Source organism: Xyrauchen texanus, chromosome 33, assembly GCF_025860055.1.
Source record: "Xyrauchen texanus isolate HMW12.3.18 chromosome 33, RBS_HiC_50CHRs, whole genome shotgun sequence".
NCBI classification, from domain to species: domain Eukaryota; kingdom Metazoa; phylum Chordata; class Actinopteri; order Cypriniformes; family Catostomidae; genus Xyrauchen; species Xyrauchen texanus.
The window spans coordinates 27,890,932-27,910,628 of NC_068308.1; the positions used below are offsets into that span (position 1 = coordinate 27,890,932).

The following is a 19,697-nucleotide window of genomic DNA, read 5'->3' on the forward strand; positions in this document are numbered from 1 at the left end:
CACAAACATTCACCAAATCACTCCTAATTTCCCTCTGTCCTGTCACTGACTACCCTGCATGGCATGGCTGTTCATTGGGTGCTTTCCTGGCTCTCTTTCCCCCTGCAGATCCTTCCTTCTCCCCATCTCTCTCACTCCATGCTGTGCGTTATTGGAGTAACGTGCCTTTTTTTACAGTGCCACTGGCACGGGCGCATGGTAAGTCATTTGGCCACCGTAGCGAGCTGCGCCAGGCCAAAAGAATTGTGGTCAAGCTGGGCAGTGCTGTCGTAACCCGCGGTGACGAGTGTGGTCTCGCTTTGGGACGGCTTGCTTCGATTGTAGAACAGGTAAAGATAAATGCCAGATGCTCCAAATTTTAAAATAAATGAATAACTCTATGGCATGAAAGTCGCTCATAAAATGTGTAATCCTCTATGTGAGTATTTGATGTTAAATGTGATGAACTTAAACTGCTTAAAGTTTTAAAGGAGTCATTTGTGCTATGAAAACTGCTACTTCTAAAACTCAAAAGTTCTAAAACTGTTACAGTGGATATAAAAAGCCAACACGCCTCTGCTAATTTGCAGGATTTTGAGATGTAAAAAATGTAACCAATCTAAATCATGTCAGATCTTTTTCCATAATTAATGTGATAAATGCAATCAACCAAATTCAAGTGAACAACAAGAATAAACTTTTTCGGAGTGAAAAAGAAAAGACTTGGAAAAACCTGGTTGCAAAAGTGTGCACACCATTTTATAATGGGGCATGTGACTCTTTTTGGAATTGACCAATTACATTCAAACACTTACTCAAAAGTAATTTTAGTCCTAAAGTAATCTATTAAGTGATTCATATAAATTTCTGTTTCTGTAGGATGTTCTTGGCAACTTCTTGTTTGCATCTTACTGCTTATGCCATGGTCTGCAAATAGCTTACAAATGATGTGCAGAATCTCATTGTGAAGATATAACAATCGGGAGAGGGGTGAAAAATAATTTTTTAAACATTAGATTTGCCATGGAACACCATGATGGACATCATCAAGAAGTGGAGAAAATGGGGCATCACAATGACATTCCAAAGAACCCATCAAAAATAAAAAAAATAAAAACAAGAAGAAACTTATCAGGGAGGCTGTTGAGACCTACAGCAACATTAAATGAGCTTTAAGAATATATGGCTAGGACTGGTTTCTCACTGCATGTGACAAAAATTTCCCATAATCTTCACTTGGCTATGGGGTAGGATGGCAAAACAGAAGCAATTACTCACAATTTTCCTTAAACATATATAAAATCACTCAAAACTATGGGAAATTGTTTTATGGTCTGATGAGACCAATATAGATTTTTTGGCCATAATTTTAAAAGGAACGTTTGGTGCAAAAACAAGATCATGCTCATAACCCAAACAACACCATACCCATGGTGCAGCATGGTGGTGGAAGCATCATGCTATGGAGCTGCTTCTCTTCAGCTGGCACTGGGGCACTAGTCAAGATATCATGGATAGTGCCAAATACCAGAAAATTTTGGCACAAAACCTGCAGGCCTCCATTAGAAAGCTGAAGTGGACTATAAAGACAAATCTTAGTCAACAAAGGAATGGCTTCAAAAGAAGATCAACATTTTGGAACAGCCCATTCAGAGCACAGATCAAAATCCAATTGAAAATCTGTGGAATGACTTGAAGAGGGCTGTGCACATGAGACCCCCTCCCAATTTGATTGATCTTGAAGGAAGGGTGGGAAAAAACTGACAAATCAAGATGTGCTAAATTGATAGACTCTTTAAAAGCAAAAGGTGCTTCAACCAAGTATTAGTTTAGGGGTGTGCACACTTATGCAACCAGGCTTTTTTAAGTGTTTTATTTTTTACTTAAAATACATTTGTGCAGCGCATTTCAGCATAGATTATTTCGGAACCTGTGACAATGTAATAAACGAGAATGTTATAGAAGGATAAGGAAGTTAACCTATATTTGACACCGCAGCTGTTTGACCCTTTAAAGGAATATTGCTGGTTCAATAAAAGTTGAGCTCAATCAACAGCATTTGTGGCATAAAATTGATTACCACAAAAAATTATTTTGACTTGCCCCTCCATTTCTTTAAAAAAAGTAAAAATCTGGGTTACAATGGAACTGATTGGGGTCAATGTAAATAAATAAAAACTTTAAAATTGTAATTTGTTTTAAATGTTTAGCCACAATTATACATAAACATTATGCATGTTAACATGCTTTAGTGTTAACATGCAAGTGCTTTCGATTGAGCTTAACTTGTATTGAACCTGGAAAATATGTATTTTTTTATTTTATTATTTTAACTGTGTGCGTGTGTTCAATAACTGACATTATAAGTGAACCTCTGGAAAAATAAAAAAAAAGAAATGATAAAAACAAGTATGATATGAATCCTTTAAATGCTATTAATAAAAAAAATACTAGTCCACTATATGGATATAGTCAGTTAGGATCACTATTTTAAGAATGTGAAATGTAAGAATAATAGTAGAGAGAATAAATTATTTCAGCTTTTATTTCTTTCATCATATTCTCAGTGGGTCAGAAGTTTACATACACTTTATTAGTATTTGGTAGCATTGCCTTTAAATTGTTTAACTTGGGTCAAACATTTTGGGTAGCCTTCCACGAGCTTCTCACAATAAGTTGCTGGAATTTTGGCCCACTCCTCCAGACAGAACTGGTGTAACTGAGTCAGGTTTGAAGGCCTCCTTGCTCACACATGCTTTTTCAGTTCTGCCCACAAATATTCTATCAGATTGAGGGCAGGGCTTTGTGATGACCACTCCAATACCTTAACTTTGTTCCTTAAGCCATTTTGCCACAACTTTGGAGATATGCCCATTTGGAAGTCATTGTCTATTTGGAAGACCCGTTTGCTACCGAGCTTTAACTTCCTGGCTGATGTCTTGAGATGTTGCTTCAATATATCCACATAATTTTCCTTCGTCATGATGCCATCTATTTTGTGAAGTGCACCAGTCCCTCCTGCTGCAAAGCACCCCCACAACATGATGCTGCCACCCCCATGCTTCACGGTTGGGATGGTGTTCTTGGCTTGCAAGCCTCACCCCTTTTTCCTCCAAACATAATTTTTATGTTTCATTAGACCAGAGGTAATTTCTCCATAAAATGAGATCTTTGTCCCCATGTTCACTTACTAACTTTTTTATGGCAGTTTTGGAGCAGTGACTTCTTCCTTGCTGAGCAGCCTTTCAGGTTATGTCGATATAGGACTCGATTTACTGTAGATATAGATACTTGTCTACCTGTTTCCTCCAGCATCTTTACAAGGTCCTTTGCTGTTGTTTTGGGTTTTGATTTGCTCTTTTCGCACCAAACTATGTTCATCCCTTGGAGACAGAATGCAACTCCTTCCTGAGCGGTATGATGGCTGCATAGTCCCATGGTGTTTATACTTGCGTACTATTGTTTGTAAAGATGAGCGTAGTACCTTCAAGCATTTGGAAATTGCTCCCAAGGATGAACCAGACTTGTGGAGGTCCAAATTTTCTTTTGATTTTCCCATTATTTAAAGCAAAGAGACACTGAGTTTGAAGGTAATCCTTAAAATAAATCCACAAGTACACCTCCAATTCAGTACACCTCCTATCAGAAGCTAATTGTCTAAAGGCTTGACATAATTTTCTGGAACTTTCCAAGCTGCTTAAAGGCACAGTTAACTTAGTGTATGTAAACTTCTGACCCACTGAAATTGTGATATAGTCAATTAAATGTGAAACAATCAGTCTGTAAACAATTGTTGGAAAAAGTAGATGTCCTATATGGCATATAATTGGTTTGCTAATATTCAATCTGGAGTGGTTAAAATATGAGTTTTAATGACTTCAACCTAAGTATATGTAAACTTCTGACTTCAACTGTGTGTGTGTGTGTGTGTGTGTGTGTGTGTGTGTGTGTGTGTGTGTGTGTGTGTGTGTGTGTGTGTGTGTTTTTATATATATATATACATACAGTGGGTACTGAAAGTATTCAGACCCCCTTAAATTTTTCACTCTTTGTTATATTGCAGCCATTTGCTAAAATCATTTAAGTTTCCTCATTATTGTACACACAGCACCCCATATTGACAGAAAAACACAGAATTGTTGACATTTTTGCACATTTATTAAAAAAGAAAAACTGAAATATATATATTATACATACATACACATGTAATTATTGGCATATTGTGGCTTGTATTTATCAATTTTAATTGTTGAAGGTGGCGATGCTTCAGAATCAGGGCAGAGAAATGATGATTGTAACCAGTGGCGCTGTGGCATTTGGAAAACAGAGACTGAGGCACGAAATTCTCCTCTCACAGAGTGTCAGACAAGCCCTGCATTCAGGCCAGAATCAGCTCAAAGACATGGTGAGGGTACTGTATATAACTTTATGCATTTTTTTGCATTAATGTGTTCCATGCTGTCCTTATGTGCCGGATACAGTAACTGCATTGATTGATACAGGATAAATTGTACTGAAGTCAAAGTGATTATAAATGTATTTTCTATATCAGTCACTACCGGTTCTGGAGGCAAGAGCGTGTGCTGCTGCCGGACAGAGTGGGCTCATGGCACTTTATGAAGCTATGTTCACTCAATACAGCACCTGTACAGCACAGGTACATACACACACTTGCACATGCATGACAAAGCTAGAAAATATACTTGTTAGGGTTTTCTCCATCATGAAAAACAACAGCAATATCAGGGGATTTTAAAATTGTAATTTCCAGGTCTGAAAAGTCATAGAAAGTAAAATTGAGAAAACTGATGGAAATGTTTAAAAGGATTATGCTTTTTAAGCTTTGCTCCGCTTTAAAATATTTATTTGACTGAGTATTTTTCTGTGTGAGTGCTTGCGTAGAATAAAACCTCTGCAAAACGCAAGCTAGCGCCAACAGTCTTTCTACAATATGTGTGTGATTTTTTTTTTCAAAGTAACAATAATTTTTTGTATTACAGCTTAATATAAAGTTAACTATAATAATGCAATTTGTAGGTTGATTTCACCTTAAAGTGTAACACTCTGGATCTCTGGTGCTATTGTGACACTGCAACATTGGCTCGGCCATTGGTGCAAATTTGTGGTGCGACTAAGTTTTTGCAACCAATGGAAGATGGATTTTTCTGGAATCTGTTTGAAAATAGTCTTGTTTTTTTTGTCTTTTTGGTAATCCTGTATGGTGATGCTAGTGGTGCAGAAATTGCAAACTGGAATGTTCTTATTGAAATATTTGCACACGAATGTATCGTTATCTACTAATTCAAAAGATTGGTTCCTGGCATACAAATGGAAATCCATCCAGCAATCTCTATTAAATGATTTCTTAATTCAACCCTTATCAGGAATAAAAAAAGTAATGGAAATTCACAGATCAAAAAGTGTCATTCATTCTGTAATGGATATTTTTGCTGCTTCAGATCCTGGTGACGAATTTAGACTTCCAAGACGACCAGAAAAGACGGAACTTGAACAGCACTCTGCACGAGCTACTGCGTATGAACATCGTGCCAATCATCAACACCAATGACGCTGTGGTGCCTCCCCCAGAACCCAACAGTGACCTGCAGGGGGTAAATGTGGGTACAGAGCACAACGGGGCAGGGAGAGAGTCTGCTAAACAGCCTTACCACACCCACCCTGTCTCTGTTGGCATGCTGGGAGGGGATTTTACAGATGCATGCTGGGAGTCAGAACAATGTTGAGGCTTGATCTTTGGCTTCTGCACTGTTGCAGCCTGAGGGTGTTTTCTGTTCCTGTAGAAACTGTGGTAGAACTAACATTACTTCATTGGGAGTGCAGCTCCGTTGCTAACACTCTGGGCTGGTCTACGCTTGCTCTATTATGCACTGGCTGGGGTTTCACATGTGGTTTCTTGAGGAATGTTACCATTTCATAGAGCAGATACTTTCCTTGTTCATCATTTTCAATTTAATATCACAGTTTAAAGAAAAATTGGCATAATACTAATTCATGGCTGTGTGTTTAAATGACAATGGGTCTCATTCACTAATAATTATTAAATTTTTTTTTTTACTTATCTGTGCAGAAACAGTTCTCACTGCAATTTTCTGTCATATTTAGAACATAATGTGAATGCACACATAAATTGTTCTTACAATCCTTTGATTAATCGGAATTATTTGAAATGAGGTAGTGCTCAGACCTCTCATTAGCCAGCTGTACATTCTCCTATACAGGTTGCATTTTTATGCAGAACCCATCCCAGCTCGAGCAATAACACATCCTTTTTTTTTTTTAAGTTTGACTTATCGTAGGGTCACTGGACCTTATTCACAGCAGTGTCATCTTTGAGTTTTGACCGTAATGACAACAAGACTGTGAGGGATAGACGTGCTGTCTCTTCAATAAGCTGGACTGCAGTTTAAAGTGTTTTTTTGATTGTTCTGCAGACAAAACATTTTGTTGACAAAAAACTCCTGACAACATGAGAAAATCTGAGCTTTTTACAGCATTAAATGGTACGTGTCATTGAAGAGATGGTAAGTCTATTCTTCATAGCCTCATTGTCATTCCCAATAAAATCAAAGATAGCATTCACACCGTTAATAAGGACTATAGTCATCTTTACACTGCAAAAAGTTCACAGAAGCTGCATCTAAAGTGGCATATATACCAAGAAAAGCTGTTTAATGTTGCACAGTGGTGGCATTAATTAATTTACACAGCACTTACAATTGCATAATGTTTTGAAATTACTGTTTTAAATATAAAATTATGAATATTTAACTATGAAATGAACACGAGGATGCCACAATGAGGATGAACAAATTAAATGATACTTTTCAATATGAAGTCATCCATTCTTATATACATGCTGTATCATTATATCAACAAAGTTTAAGGCTGCCCTGAAGCTGCATTTAATTTACACCAAACCAGTGCAGCATCAGAACTGCCTTTGATGCTGGGGGCTGAGCAGGCATAATTTGTCTTGCTTTTATGCAGCATTGCTTCTTTATACAGACTTTTAAGCAGGCTCAGAACAGCCTTAACTCACCTGTGTAAAGACTCCTTTAGTTATTAAATGTCTCATTTAAATAATACATAATAATAGGAACTATTTCCAACTAATGCCTCCTACACACTGCACGACTTTCAAAGATGTCGGATCGTGGTACCGTTCATATTACACAACTGTCGTAGGAAGTCGTAGCGTTTTCAAATTACATGACGATCGGCGACAGGGGTGAACACATTACAAAACATTTCACTATTGACAAATCCCCGACTACTCTGCCTGGACTCTTTAATTACGTTTCACTACAGATTACACGCGAGAAGTGATACGAAAACAAATGCGTGATCACATGTTATGCATTTCAGAATATGATGTGTATGTTTTTAATCAACTAAAGGCACAATTGAAAAATCTACCTATTTGCTTACCTGACTGTCAAAGAGAATTGGCAATTTCTCTCCAACTCTTCTCTTTCTCCACCCGGTTGTGGTACAGTTCAGAGGAAACATCAAATAGGCACTGATGATCCTTCCAATGTTCCACAAATTGTTCCTCCATGTCTGTGGTCCAATGAGACTCTTGATACCACAGCCATGCTAGTTGATGTTCTGTTGCAGGTACATCAGAACTTCCCATGACTCTCTTGCTCTCTCTTTGGCTGTAGGTTAACGCTGCAGTTGTATTCAGTCAAAACATATTTCACATTGCACGATTTGGAATCGCAGATGGGTCCAGATATTTAACATTCTAGATGTCTCGCTGACATCGGCGACACGTTGGTGCTTCTCTCAGATCGTGTCTTTGATAGCATTGCAATCGTCGGTCATGGGAGCGAGCTCCGATTTGCCTACGATTTCAGGCTTTAGTCGGTGATCTCCACAAAACTGTCGTCGAGCGAAAATCAGGCTTAAAATCGTGTAGTGCAAACTCAGCATAACATATTCCATTTGTCCAAGGCCACCAGAAGTCTGTACTTGTGGTTTAAGTTTGTTCTAAATTGAGAAAAATTGCAAACTTATAGATGAATCATAATTTCTGAGTGAAAACACTTTTTAAGGTCAAATTTATGTGCATGCACAGTTGGTAAATGAGACCCAATGAGTCACATCCACTGTACAGGTCTTTTAAAACTGTTTTTATAAACATATATTTCTTATGTTTATACTCTAGGTTATCAGTATCAAGGATAACGATAGTCTTGCAGCGCGACTTGCCGTAGAGATGAGGGCAGATCTTCTAATCGCTCTCTCTGATGTAGAAGGTGAGATTACAGCTTTTACTCAAAATATGAAAGCAAAATGGTATAATGGAACTGCTGTCACAAAACCATGAACTCAGCCACTCTGAGGCCTATTTTGTTAATATGCAGGGCTTTACGACAGCCCACCAGGATCCGATGACGCCAAGCTCCTTGACACGTTTTACCCTGGGGACCAGCAGTCAATAACCTATGGCACAAAGTCCAGGGTTGGCATTGGAGGAATGGAAGCGAAGGTGTGATTCAATATTCATGTGATTAATGCAGCATTTTTATATTCATATTTATTATTTGATTGAATCACTAAACATGGCAGTCTGTGCTATGACTAACTCTTAGGTGAAAGCTGCTCTCTGGGCTCTCCAGGGTGGGACTTCTGTTGTCATAGCAAATGGTACACACCCCAAAGTCACAGGTCATGTGATCACTGACATTGTTGAAGGCAAGAAAGTTGGAACCTTCTTCTCAGAGGTCAAGCCAGCTGGTAAGCTGTCACATGTTCTACAGGACAATTTTTCTTTAGTGGTTCCTTTTGTTTTTGTCTGTAAGATGACCTCAGAGTGATGCCACTTTTCTTCTATCGCAGGCCCCACAGTCGAGCAGCAGACAGAAATGGCTCGTACTGCTGGCAGGACTCTAGCTTCCCTTGACTCAGAGCAGGTTAGGTCTAACCATGTTAACTAACTGCCTGTAATATGTCCCTTTTTCCCACAAGTTGTTGCTGTGGCTTTATTGTATGACCAACGTCCTGATTAGGAAATCTCTGGGATATTTTCAACGTAATCTCTTAAGACAACATCTGTGGCATGCTGTTGATTACTAGAGACTCCTAAACCAAAATTTTTTTTTGTTAATTAGTAAGTGTAAATTGTTTAAGTACTCGCAGAACAGCCATTTTCAGCTGGTTCTTGAATGTTGAGATGGTTTCAGCAGATCATGTGGAGGTTGAAAGCGCATTCCAAAATAGAGGAACAGAGAAAGTGAATGATCGTGAAACAGAGTTTGTGCTTCTATGTGACCGCTGAGACAGAGTTGAGATGTAGTCCTCTATCTCAAGAGCATTATAGTAGCTCAGTCTAGAGATGACCAGAGCTTGGACCAGGAGCTGTGTAGCATAGTCAGACAGGAAAGGTCTGATTTTTTTGTTATGTTGTAAGCATGAACCTGCAAGACTGGGTGGTTGATGAGATGTGGGCAGTGAAGTTAAAATGGTCATTGCCATTATTCCCAGGTTCTGAGCTGTCCTAGTTGGAAATATGTAGTTGAACCAAGGTAAATATTGTGGTTGTGGTCAACAGACCACATACTAGTTAAAACCATCATCATAAAATCATGAACATACACTAATTTGTGTTAACTTGGCCAGCTACCTAGAAACTACTGTTACCTTGGCATTGGCGAATTGACAATTGTGTGACGCCACATACTAAAAACATACCAACAGAACGGTTTGTTATCATATCATGCTGAACTGCAGTTAATTGGAAATGCGACTTAACCATTCCTCACTGTTCTCCGAATTGTTTGCCACTTTAAAAAAAGCACATAAAAAAATACTCTCTTTTGAGGCTGGTGGCAGATGTTAATTTCACACCCTGATACTGTTACATGCTTCCAGAAGAAGTTTGGCATTAACTGTGTCTGTGGTGATCGACAGCATGACATAGACATTAAGTCGAAAATAAGTTTAATTTCCTTGAGACTAACTCTTAGTCTTGCATAATGCGGAGGCACTATGTATTATTGATCTGTTTGCCCACAGAGGAGTGACATCATCTGTGCATTGGCTGACCTCCTCACCGAGAGAAAAGATGAAATTTTAACAGCCAATAAAAAGGACCTGGAGCTTTCTGTCAGCACAGGTAACATTAAGTCATTTCTTGTCAGGCACACAATTTCATGTACAACGTACCCCCATTGAATTGGTATAGAGTTATCCCAAAGAGGATTTTTGGTTTCATTTTGGTTCTCATCTGGTAATGTTACAGGTCGCCTGTCTCCAGCCATGCTGAAGCGACTCAGCTTGTCATCATCTAAGCTGAACAGTCTGTCCATTGGTCTGCGTCAGATCGCAGTGTCCTCTCAAGACAGCGTGGGCAGGGTTCTGCGCAGGACTCGTGTGGCAAACAATCTGGAGTTGGAACAGATCACTGTGCCTATAGGAGTACTGCTGGTCATTTTCGAGTCACGGCCAGACTGCCTGCCCCAGGTCAGTCACACAAAAACACGTGCTCAATGTATTAATGACATCAAGAGAATGTGAATTTAGATGATTTCAATGTTGATCATTAGCATAGTTTCTTAGTTATCTATATTTAATAGCTTTCATGTTTGCAAGCATGGGGTGGTTGGACTAGTGGTTACTGATCTGGGCTAACATTTGTTTGTTTGTCTGAGCAGGTTTCTGCTTTAGCCATTGCCAGTGGAAATGCTCTTTTGCTGAAAGGTGGCAAAGAGGCCGCAAACACAAATCACATCCTGCATGAGCTCGCCCAGGAGGCCCTGTCCATCCATGGAGTGAAAGACGCCATCCAGCTGGTACATGAAACACTCGTATACCCATAGATTTGACCTTATGTCTAATTAGTGTCAGTGTTTAGCTCCACACTGACACTAATTACACATGTAGTATTTACATGCATATCTAACATGTAAATGATATAACGTGTTGCAGGTGAGCACACGTGAAGAGGTGGAGGATCTGTGTCATCTTGAGAAGATGATAGATCTGATCATTCCCCGTGGATCCTCTCAGCTGGTTAGAGATATTCAGCGTGCCGCTAAAGGCATCCCTGTTCTTGGCCACAGTGAGGGCATCTGCCATGTCTATGTGGACCATGAGGCCAGCATTGACAAAGCCATCAATATCAGTAAGATGGACTGCTTATGAATAAGCCTTTATTTGAATTGTAGAGAACCTTTCTTTATTAACTCAACCTCATGTCTTTCCAGACCCATGTGATTTTATTTCTTCTGCAGAACACAAGAGCATTTTGAATGGGTGTCCATTTGAGACATTTTTGGGTCTTTTTTCTTTTTTTTTTTTTTTTTTTAAGCTTTAAAGTGAGTCACTATCAACTGCCGTTGCATGGAAATCAGCAGAAGGAACAACCTATAAAAGGCTCTCTTTGTGTTCCGCAGGAAGGAAGTCATATGTGTCTGGACCATTCCTTTAACACCGGGGTTCCCAAACGTTTTTTTTTCAGCTGAAACCCTTTGACCTAAATTATTTTCTTGAAGTAGCTACCCCTGAGATTTTAAGTAATGTTAACCTTTCAAAATAGAAATAATTGTACTTCTTTTTACTTAATGTTTTTTATTGTTATATTTATTTTCATATAATATGTATACAGTACATGTTTCATTTAATTCACCAATGTCATTTCTATCCCAATCAAAAATTGCACTACATATAATCATTATCCTTCACATTTTTAAAAATTTGTAAATTTGTTTTTTTAAATGGTCTATTTTAGTCTGTCATATCCCATTTAATTTCCCTGATTATTTTATAAACATATCATTCCATTTTTGTATGTACATTTGATAGCCATATTTAAATTTTCAAGCATTCAAAGTTACTTTTCATAAAAGTAACAAAGCCAGGGCTGTTGCAACCATTATAAAAAATATAATCTATTCCCATCACCCTTACTTCAGGAAATATTTTTAGGAAATTAAACATTATATTGATATTTTTGGGAAATTTATACATTCTATTTTAAGGGTTTTGGTAGCTGTGCAAGGAAATAGTTGTTTAAAATGGTTAAATGGCAAATTGACACGCTTGTTTTCAGTTGTACTCTTTCTTGTTTTTTTATGTCAAATGAAAGCCTTTTCATTTTATACAGTGAGGAAAATAAGTATTTGAACACCCTGCTATTTTGCAAGTTCTCCCACTTGGAAATCATGGAGGGGTCTGAAATTGTCATCGTAGGTGCATGTCCACTGTGAGAAACATAATCTAAAAAAAAAAATCCAGAAATCACAATGTATGATTTTTTAACTATTTATTTGTATGATACAGCTGCAAATAAGTATTTGAACACCTGTCTATCAGCTAGAATTCTGACCCTCAAAGACCTGTTAGTCTGCCTTTAAAATGTCCACCTCCACTCCATTTATTATCCTAAATTAGATGCACCTGTTTGAGGTCGTTAGCTGCATAAAGACACCTGTCAACCCCATACAATCAGTAAGAATCCAACTACTAACATGGCCAAGACCAAAGAGCTGTCCAAGGACACTAGAGACAAAATTGTACACCTCCACAAGGCTGGAAAGGGCTACGGGGAAATTGCCAAGCAGCTTGGTGAAAAAAGGTCCACTGTTGGAGCAATCATTAGAAAATGGAAGAAGCTAAACATGACTGTCAATCTCCCTCGGACTGGGGCTCCATGCAAGATCTCACCTCGTGGGGTCTCAATGATCCTAAGAAAGGTGAGAAATCAGCCCAGAACTACACGGGAGGAGCTGGTCAATGAACTGAAAAGAGCTGGGACCACCGTTCCAAGGTTACTGTTGGTAATACACTAAGACGTCATGGTTTGAAATCATGCATGGCATGGAAGGTTCCCCAGCTTAAACCAGCACATGTCAAGGCCCGTCTTAAGTTTGCCAATGACCATTTGGATGATCCAGAGGAGTCATGGGAGAAAGTCATGTGGTCAGATGAGACCAAAATATAACTTTTTGGTCATAATTCCACTAACCGTGTTTGGAGGAAGAAGAATGATGAGTACCATCCCAAGAACACCATCCCTACTGTGAAGCATGGGGGTGGTAGCATCATGCTTTGGGGGTGTTTTTCTGCACATGGGACAGGGCTGACTGCACTGTATTAAGGAGAGGATGACCGGGGCCATGTATTGCGAGATTTTGGGGAACAACCTCCTTCCCTCAGTTAGAGCATTGAAGATGGGTCGAGGCTGGGTCTTCCAACATGACAATGACCCAAAGCACACAGCCAGGATAACCAAGGAGTGGCTCTGTAAGAAGCATATCAAGGTTCTGGCGTGGCCTAGCCAGTCTCCAGACCTAAACCCAATAGAGAATCTTTGGAGGGAGCTCAAACTCCGTGTTTCTCAGTGACAGCCCAGAAACCTGACTGATCTAGAGAAGATCTGTGTGGAGGAGTGGGCCAAAATCCCTCCTGCAGTGTGTGCAAACCTGGTGAAAAACTACAGGAAACGTTTGACCTCTGTAATTGCAAACAAAGGCTACTGTACCAAATATTAACATTGATTTTCTCAGGTGTTCAAATACTTATTTGCTGCTGTCTCATACAAATAAATAGTTAAAAAATCATACATTGTGATTTCTGGATTTTTTTTTTTTAGATTATGTCTCTCACAGTGGACATGCACCTACGATGACAATTTCAGACCCCTCCATGATTTCTAAGTGGGAGAACTTGCAAAATAGCAGGGTGTTCAAATACTTATTTTCCTCACTGTATATAATGGCATTTTGAATTACCATCAAAGTTTTTTTTTTAATTCAGTAAATGATGGAAATATTTCTGTGTGCAACCTCTTCACTCTCTCACAAACCCCTGTTTGGGAAACCCTCTGCTTATCTCTTTAGTCCGAGACTCCAAGTGCGACTACCCTGCAGCCTGTAATGCCATGGAAACCCTGTTGGTGCATCGAGATCTTCTCAGAACCCCTCTGTTTGACCAGATCATTGACATGCTGAGAACAGAACATGTAAGACAACAGCATATACACAGTATACCATTCATACTTAAGTAGCTACATATGCTCAGAACTGTAATGAAATCTGTCTTTTGTCTAGAAATTTTTTTTTTTTCATGCCGTAAATAGAAAAAAAGTAAACAAATTATACTCTAAATACGATTCCTCATGATTATTGGTGACTTGACTACCACAGGTAAAGATCCATGCTGGCCCCAAGTTTGCATCCTACCTGACCTTCAGTCCATCAGAGGTGAAGTCTTTGCGTACCGAGTATGGGGATCTGGAGTGCTGTATAGAGGTGGTGGACAGTATGCATGAAGCAGTGGATCACATCCATAAATACGGCAGCTCCCACACTGATGTTATTGTCACTGAGAATGGTAATGCTGAACATACAGTTTCCCTGCAGTGAAGGAAGATATATCTGTACACATACTTAAACAGTTTGTCGAAATTGTTTAGATTTATGATTCGTTTAAAGGGGGGATCGTTTAACATGTAAGAGGTCAATGTACTATAAAAACTCTAAACTTCCTCACTGCAAAAATAACATTTGTTGAAACCAACTGGCAACAACAACTTGTATTCTAATTCCTCCACATTGTGATGTCACACTATGGTAGACATTTGCATCTGACCACCTCTACAATAACACATCAGCACTTGCTTTACATTAAAACTTAGCCCACCCAGTAGTGCTAAGCATTGAGATGGCAAGGAGAGGGCAGGGCAGTCCAGTACAGAGATGTTTTACAAATAAATGACTTGTTTGCACCAAAAAAGTACTAATATTGTAAGTTAACCAAAAAAGAACATATTAAAATCATTTTTAAAAAATGCATGTAATGATCCCTTTAAGTTTGTTGATTTTGAGGGCCCTGTTTCAAGTGCTACAGTGCCATCTAGTGACAAGATTGTTATTGCATCCAAACTTGAAACCTTACATGCATGTAATGTAATTCACATTGCATTAACCATTTTTCTTTCATCTTTGTTTAATAATCTGTTTAGAGGAGACAGCAGAGCAGTTCCTGCAGCAGTTGGACAGTGCCTGCGTGTTCTGGAATGCCAGCTCACGCTTTGCAGATGGATATCGTTTCGGTCTTGGTAGAGAGCCCTTATTAAATTTGTTTTAATTATTATTATTTCACCAAAAACTAATAATTCACCCAAAAATTTAAATTATATCATAATTTGCTCACCCTCATGTTGTAGACTTTCTTCTGTGGAACACAAAGTAGACTTTGAAGAATGTCTTGGCCACTATATACTAATATATAATGACAGCAAAAAAGGAATGGGGGCAGTCAAGCTCCAAAATGACAAAAAAGCACCATAAAAGTATAATTAAAGGGGAACAAATGACTTGTGTACTATAATACCAGTCCTCTAATGCCATACAATAACTTTGTGTGAGGAAAAGACTATTTTCTATTTTGGGTGCACTTCAATATTTTCTTTTAATCGTTAAAACATTTCCCTTTTAATCCTATAATGATCATTTGGTGTATTGCAGGTGCGGAGGTTGGCATCAGCACAGCCCGTATTCATGCCCGTGGACCTGTGGGGCTGGAGGGGCTTCTCACTACCAAGTGGGTCTTGCGGGGTGAGGGTCACACGGCTGCAGACTTCTCTGAACAGGGCAGCTTGAAGTTCCTTCATGAGAATCTCCCGGTTGCACAGCCTCTGCCTGGACGCAGAAACACCAGCTAGAGTCTTTTAATAAAAGCCTCTACAGGCAAGAATACTCTTATGACTCCACTGCACTTAAAATGGAGAACCAAACAAATATCATTTAAGTGAAAGCACACCCACTTAAAACAGCATTTTTAAAGGGACCCATCAGACAGTTTGTTTGGAGTAAGTATAATAGACATGAAACCTTAAATGGACAGAGCAATTTAGTGCACCCAATTACATAAGAGCCTTGAATAGCAAACCTGTAAATCCATAAAACCTATAAATGGGACTGTCAGAAGGGCTGAACAGTTTTTGACCTGCCTCAAATCTGATCGAATTTGTCTTGTTCTCTGAACAAAGCAGCACACTCCCACATGCTTGTTAAAAATGTTGTGCCACAAAGACAGAAGGGGAACCCTTCATTGATTGACCTGTTTAAAAAATCTTGTTTCTTTTTTTATTTCAGGGATGAATTGTGCATTGCATTATGTTTCTCTGGGTAGTGAAATATAAAGCCAATTTCATGGCAAATCTAAAGACAATCCCACTAATAAGTTTCTGACTCCTGTGAATTTGAGTTGACAAAATGAGGTAGACTAATCGGCCCTTACGATGCTGATGGTATATTTTTGTGATACTGTATTTAAGATGTGAAATTCCATCGGGACATTCAGAAGAAAATTTCCCAGACACAGGCTGTATAAATCAGAGCATCAAAGCATTAAAAATAATGTTTTTTTGTTTTTTTTTGGTTGTTGTTTTTGTGCACCGCATATTGCATACAGTACATACCTGTATAGCTATAACAATAAATAAATAATTTCTCTTTTTGCAAAGTTCTGGTCATAAACAATATTACATAAATCAATTTTTGTTGTATTTTCCAAATGCATTGTCTGTATCGTATGCTTTTATTTTAAAAAACAACAACAATGAAACAACATAATAGCATTTTTTATTTTTTTTCCTACTTTTTAATCACAAGGAATGGGCAGTACTGTAAAGAATTTCCTGTCATCTGTGTAAAATGCACCTGGGACAGACAGCCTTTGTCCTGAACTGCTGAAAAAGGGCTTGTTATCTTTGCATAAAAGCACTGTTAACATTTTTCAAAATTTAAATTAAGCTGTTCACCTATTTTGTATGTAGAATATATTTCTTTTTTGTATTTCTAAGAATCCTTGTTACATTTGTCACTTTCAACAAAGACCTGAAAGTTGAATTTGCACGTGAAAGTTGTTTTGGAGAATAATTAAGGCAGCCAATCAGAATGTGAGGAAACTGAGGAGTATTGGAGCCATTTTTAACTTTTTTAATCTGTCTTCAGTGCATTCCAGTGTGGGAAACATCAAGAGGTCTCTCTGTGGGGAGTAAGACATGCCAACCACTAAGTGGGACATGGAAGAGTAAAAACAATACCACAGAGGATTAATTAGGTAGCTATTAGGAAAAAGGAGACTATGGGAAGACTGAGGTTTGACATAAAAGTGCCACTGCATTTTGACTGGAGAATCCTTTTCATTTCCCAAAATGTGCTGTTTATGCTCAATAAGACTTAATAAAAAATAAAAAAATGAAATTCTCATTCAGTTGTTACTGTGTCTACGATTAATGATCTATGTCATGTAGTTGCAGTTACATTTACTTGCAGAATAAATAAATATACATTTATATATTGTTTTTTGTCAGAACACATTTTGACATATAGTCTATTGCACAAGATAAAATAATTACTCAATGTAAACCGACTCATCCTGTTCGAAGGTTAACATGCCCTTGGTCAAAGTCTTTTTTAGCGAGTCAGTCCAATGGCGGTCATATTTGGAAGGCTTTCAGGCAGCTATTTTTCTATGTAAACGAGTGGCAATTAGAGCTCCTATCTACATGAATAGGGAAAAACTGAAATCTCCAAAACGGATGGTCAAGATTATGATCAAAGAACATATTTCAAATCAGCAATCAAATTTGACAACACTGGTATCATAAATTATGTTTCTTTACCTGAGATTACACAACAACAACAAACTAGGGCTGTCAAACAATTAAACATTTTATCGAATTAATTATTTGGTGTCCCGATTAAATAATCACGATTAATAGCATTTAATCGCATATACAAATATATCTCGTATACAAATATTTTCTGAGAAAGCCCCTCATATAACAATAATGCAATATATAATGATTATATTTATATTAATATATAATTATACATAGTTAGATTTAAATATAAAAAAAATATATATATGTATAATCAAAAATATTCAGATAATTAAAATGCATTACATTCTTGTGGCAGAAGTACGGAGCCCCTGAAGTGACTTATGCAAAAAAAAAAAAAAAACATCACAGAGACTTTCGTATGCGCACGAGAAACTTTCTGGTGCGCACGCGTTACAGTTTCCGGTGTGTGTATAGCTCTTTTCCGATTGCGTCATTGCCATCATACATTTACTCAGATACTGAGAGCATGGATGCGCATGAATTTAGAGATATATTTTAAACTTGGCCTTCAATACAAAGAGTCTCAGTCACCATTCAAATTCACTGCATCAATATTCTTTACAATGAATGTGAATGGTGACTGAGACTCTCAGTCCATAACATTCTGCCTTTCATATCCTTTTGTGGCCTATTCATGTGATTTAGGAACAACGTGAGGGTGAGTAAATTGCAGAATTTCATTAATAGTTTATGACTGTTGAAGTAACAAACAAGGGGCATTGCTCACAGTTCAATTTAAACTTTGAAATAACTGTAACAAATGTGAACACTTTCACAAAACTATTATATAAGTATGAATATATACATTTTATATCTGGATCTCAGATAAAAGAAACATGCTAAGCACAGGTTATAATGAGGTTAATATCTCATTCCTTAAATGCAAGTACGAGTCTATTGTTTGATTAGTGACCTTTGGAAGATCAAAGCATGTCTCAACCATGACAGTATTACAAATGTCATAGACAGTAATGTCTTTGTATTGAAGGCCAAGTTTAAAATATATCTCTATAAATTCATGCACATCCATGCTCTCAGTATCTTTGAGTAAATGAATGATGGCAATGACGCAATCGGAAAAGAGCTATACACACACCGGAAACTGCGAACGGTTATCATAAATTAAATTACAACATAAAACTGGATACTTTGAACATGAAGAACAAATAGAGAGAAGTGCCCTGGATGAAGATGTCTCGCATTTGGAAGATATACCTAAAATCCATTGATACAAACTTTTTGGAAATGTACTTTTTGGAACCATGTAAATATCATGCTACATGAATATGTTATTCAGTAAACAGAACCATACATACTTTGAAGCCCTAATTACATTTATGTTATACTAGTTCTCCAGGAAATGTAAAAATGTGCTTTGCCCATTGTTTTGACCTCTCATCTTTCCATACGTAATTAAGTGGAGCTACTTTCGGATGTAGTTTTATTTGGTTTTATTTTGTTCTGTGGAAATTATGACTGCTGTATGTTTAATTTTGTATCCCCATCAACCTGGTATGGAAACTTGATATGATGTATCATGTCAAGGCCAAACTTAAGTGCTTGGGGCACATGGGTATGAAAATGAAAAGAACCGGTCTCATGTCAAACCCTCGGACTTTCACAGCAAAGTCAGTACAGCTTTAATTGAACATTACTTGGGGCCAAAACTCACATTTCTGTTTTCTCCTTGATCTTTAGAGACTCAAACACGTTCCCGGCAGAGCTTAATTTTTTCAAATCAATAATTAATCGTAAAAGTTATTTATTCATTTGTATCTTTGCCAGTTACGGAGTTCTAATTAACAATTTCAATAATTGATATTTATCTTTGAAAGGGCTTGGTATCCATACCTTATGAAAAATGCATGAACGTGTTCTGAGAGAGCTGCTTGCTTGGGGATAAGACCAGGCCACTTTGACTTTTCCTCTTTGAGTCTGCACTGGCCTATGATGTACTGCTAATATGGGCCTCTTTCATGGGCGCAAAGAGCCTGCTACCCCCCATGTGATCTTATAAAGACTTCTGCTCTTCCATCCTTAGATACACCTTTTTTGA

General features: G+C 37.9%; 1 protein-coding gene across 5 annotated transcripts in view; it reads left to right on the plus strand.

Annotated features, from left to right (window-relative positions):
- LOC127626417 (delta-1-pyrroline-5-carboxylate synthase-like) overlaps window positions 1-17,216 on the plus strand; it is a 59,711-nt gene extending 42,495 nt beyond the window's left edge. For 2 of the 5 annotated variants that reach the window (XM_052102160.1, XM_052102159.1), the window contains 16 exons: window positions 109-329; window positions 4,235-4,384; window positions 4,532-4,636; window positions 5,439-5,597; window positions 8,171-8,261; window positions 8,370-8,494; window positions 8,598-8,742; window positions 8,845-8,918; window positions 10,021-10,120; window positions 10,247-10,467; window positions 10,659-10,796; window positions 10,933-11,128; window positions 13,845-13,966; window positions 14,151-14,337; window positions 14,969-15,064; window positions 15,474-17,216. In XM_052102160.1, coding sequence (XP_051958120.1) covers window positions 109-329; window positions 4,235-4,384; window positions 4,532-4,636; window positions 5,439-5,597; window positions 8,171-8,261; window positions 8,370-8,494; window positions 8,598-8,742; window positions 8,845-8,918; window positions 10,021-10,120; window positions 10,247-10,467; window positions 10,659-10,796; window positions 10,933-11,128; window positions 13,845-13,966; window positions 14,151-14,337; window positions 14,969-15,064; window positions 15,474-15,670 — 2,327 coding nt within the window. In that variant the 3' untranslated portion in view covers window positions 15,671-17,216. The remainder of the gene's footprint in view (window positions 1-108; window positions 330-4,234; window positions 4,385-4,531; window positions 4,637-5,438; window positions 5,598-8,170; window positions 8,262-8,369; window positions 8,495-8,597; window positions 8,743-8,844; window positions 8,919-10,020; window positions 10,121-10,246; window positions 10,468-10,658; window positions 10,797-10,932; window positions 11,129-13,844; window positions 13,967-14,150; window positions 14,338-14,968; window positions 15,065-15,473) is intronic. The other 3 variants (XM_052102162.1, XM_052102163.1, XM_052102164.1) reach the window with 3 other exon arrangements.
- Window positions 17,217-19,697: the final 2,481 nt, after the last annotated feature.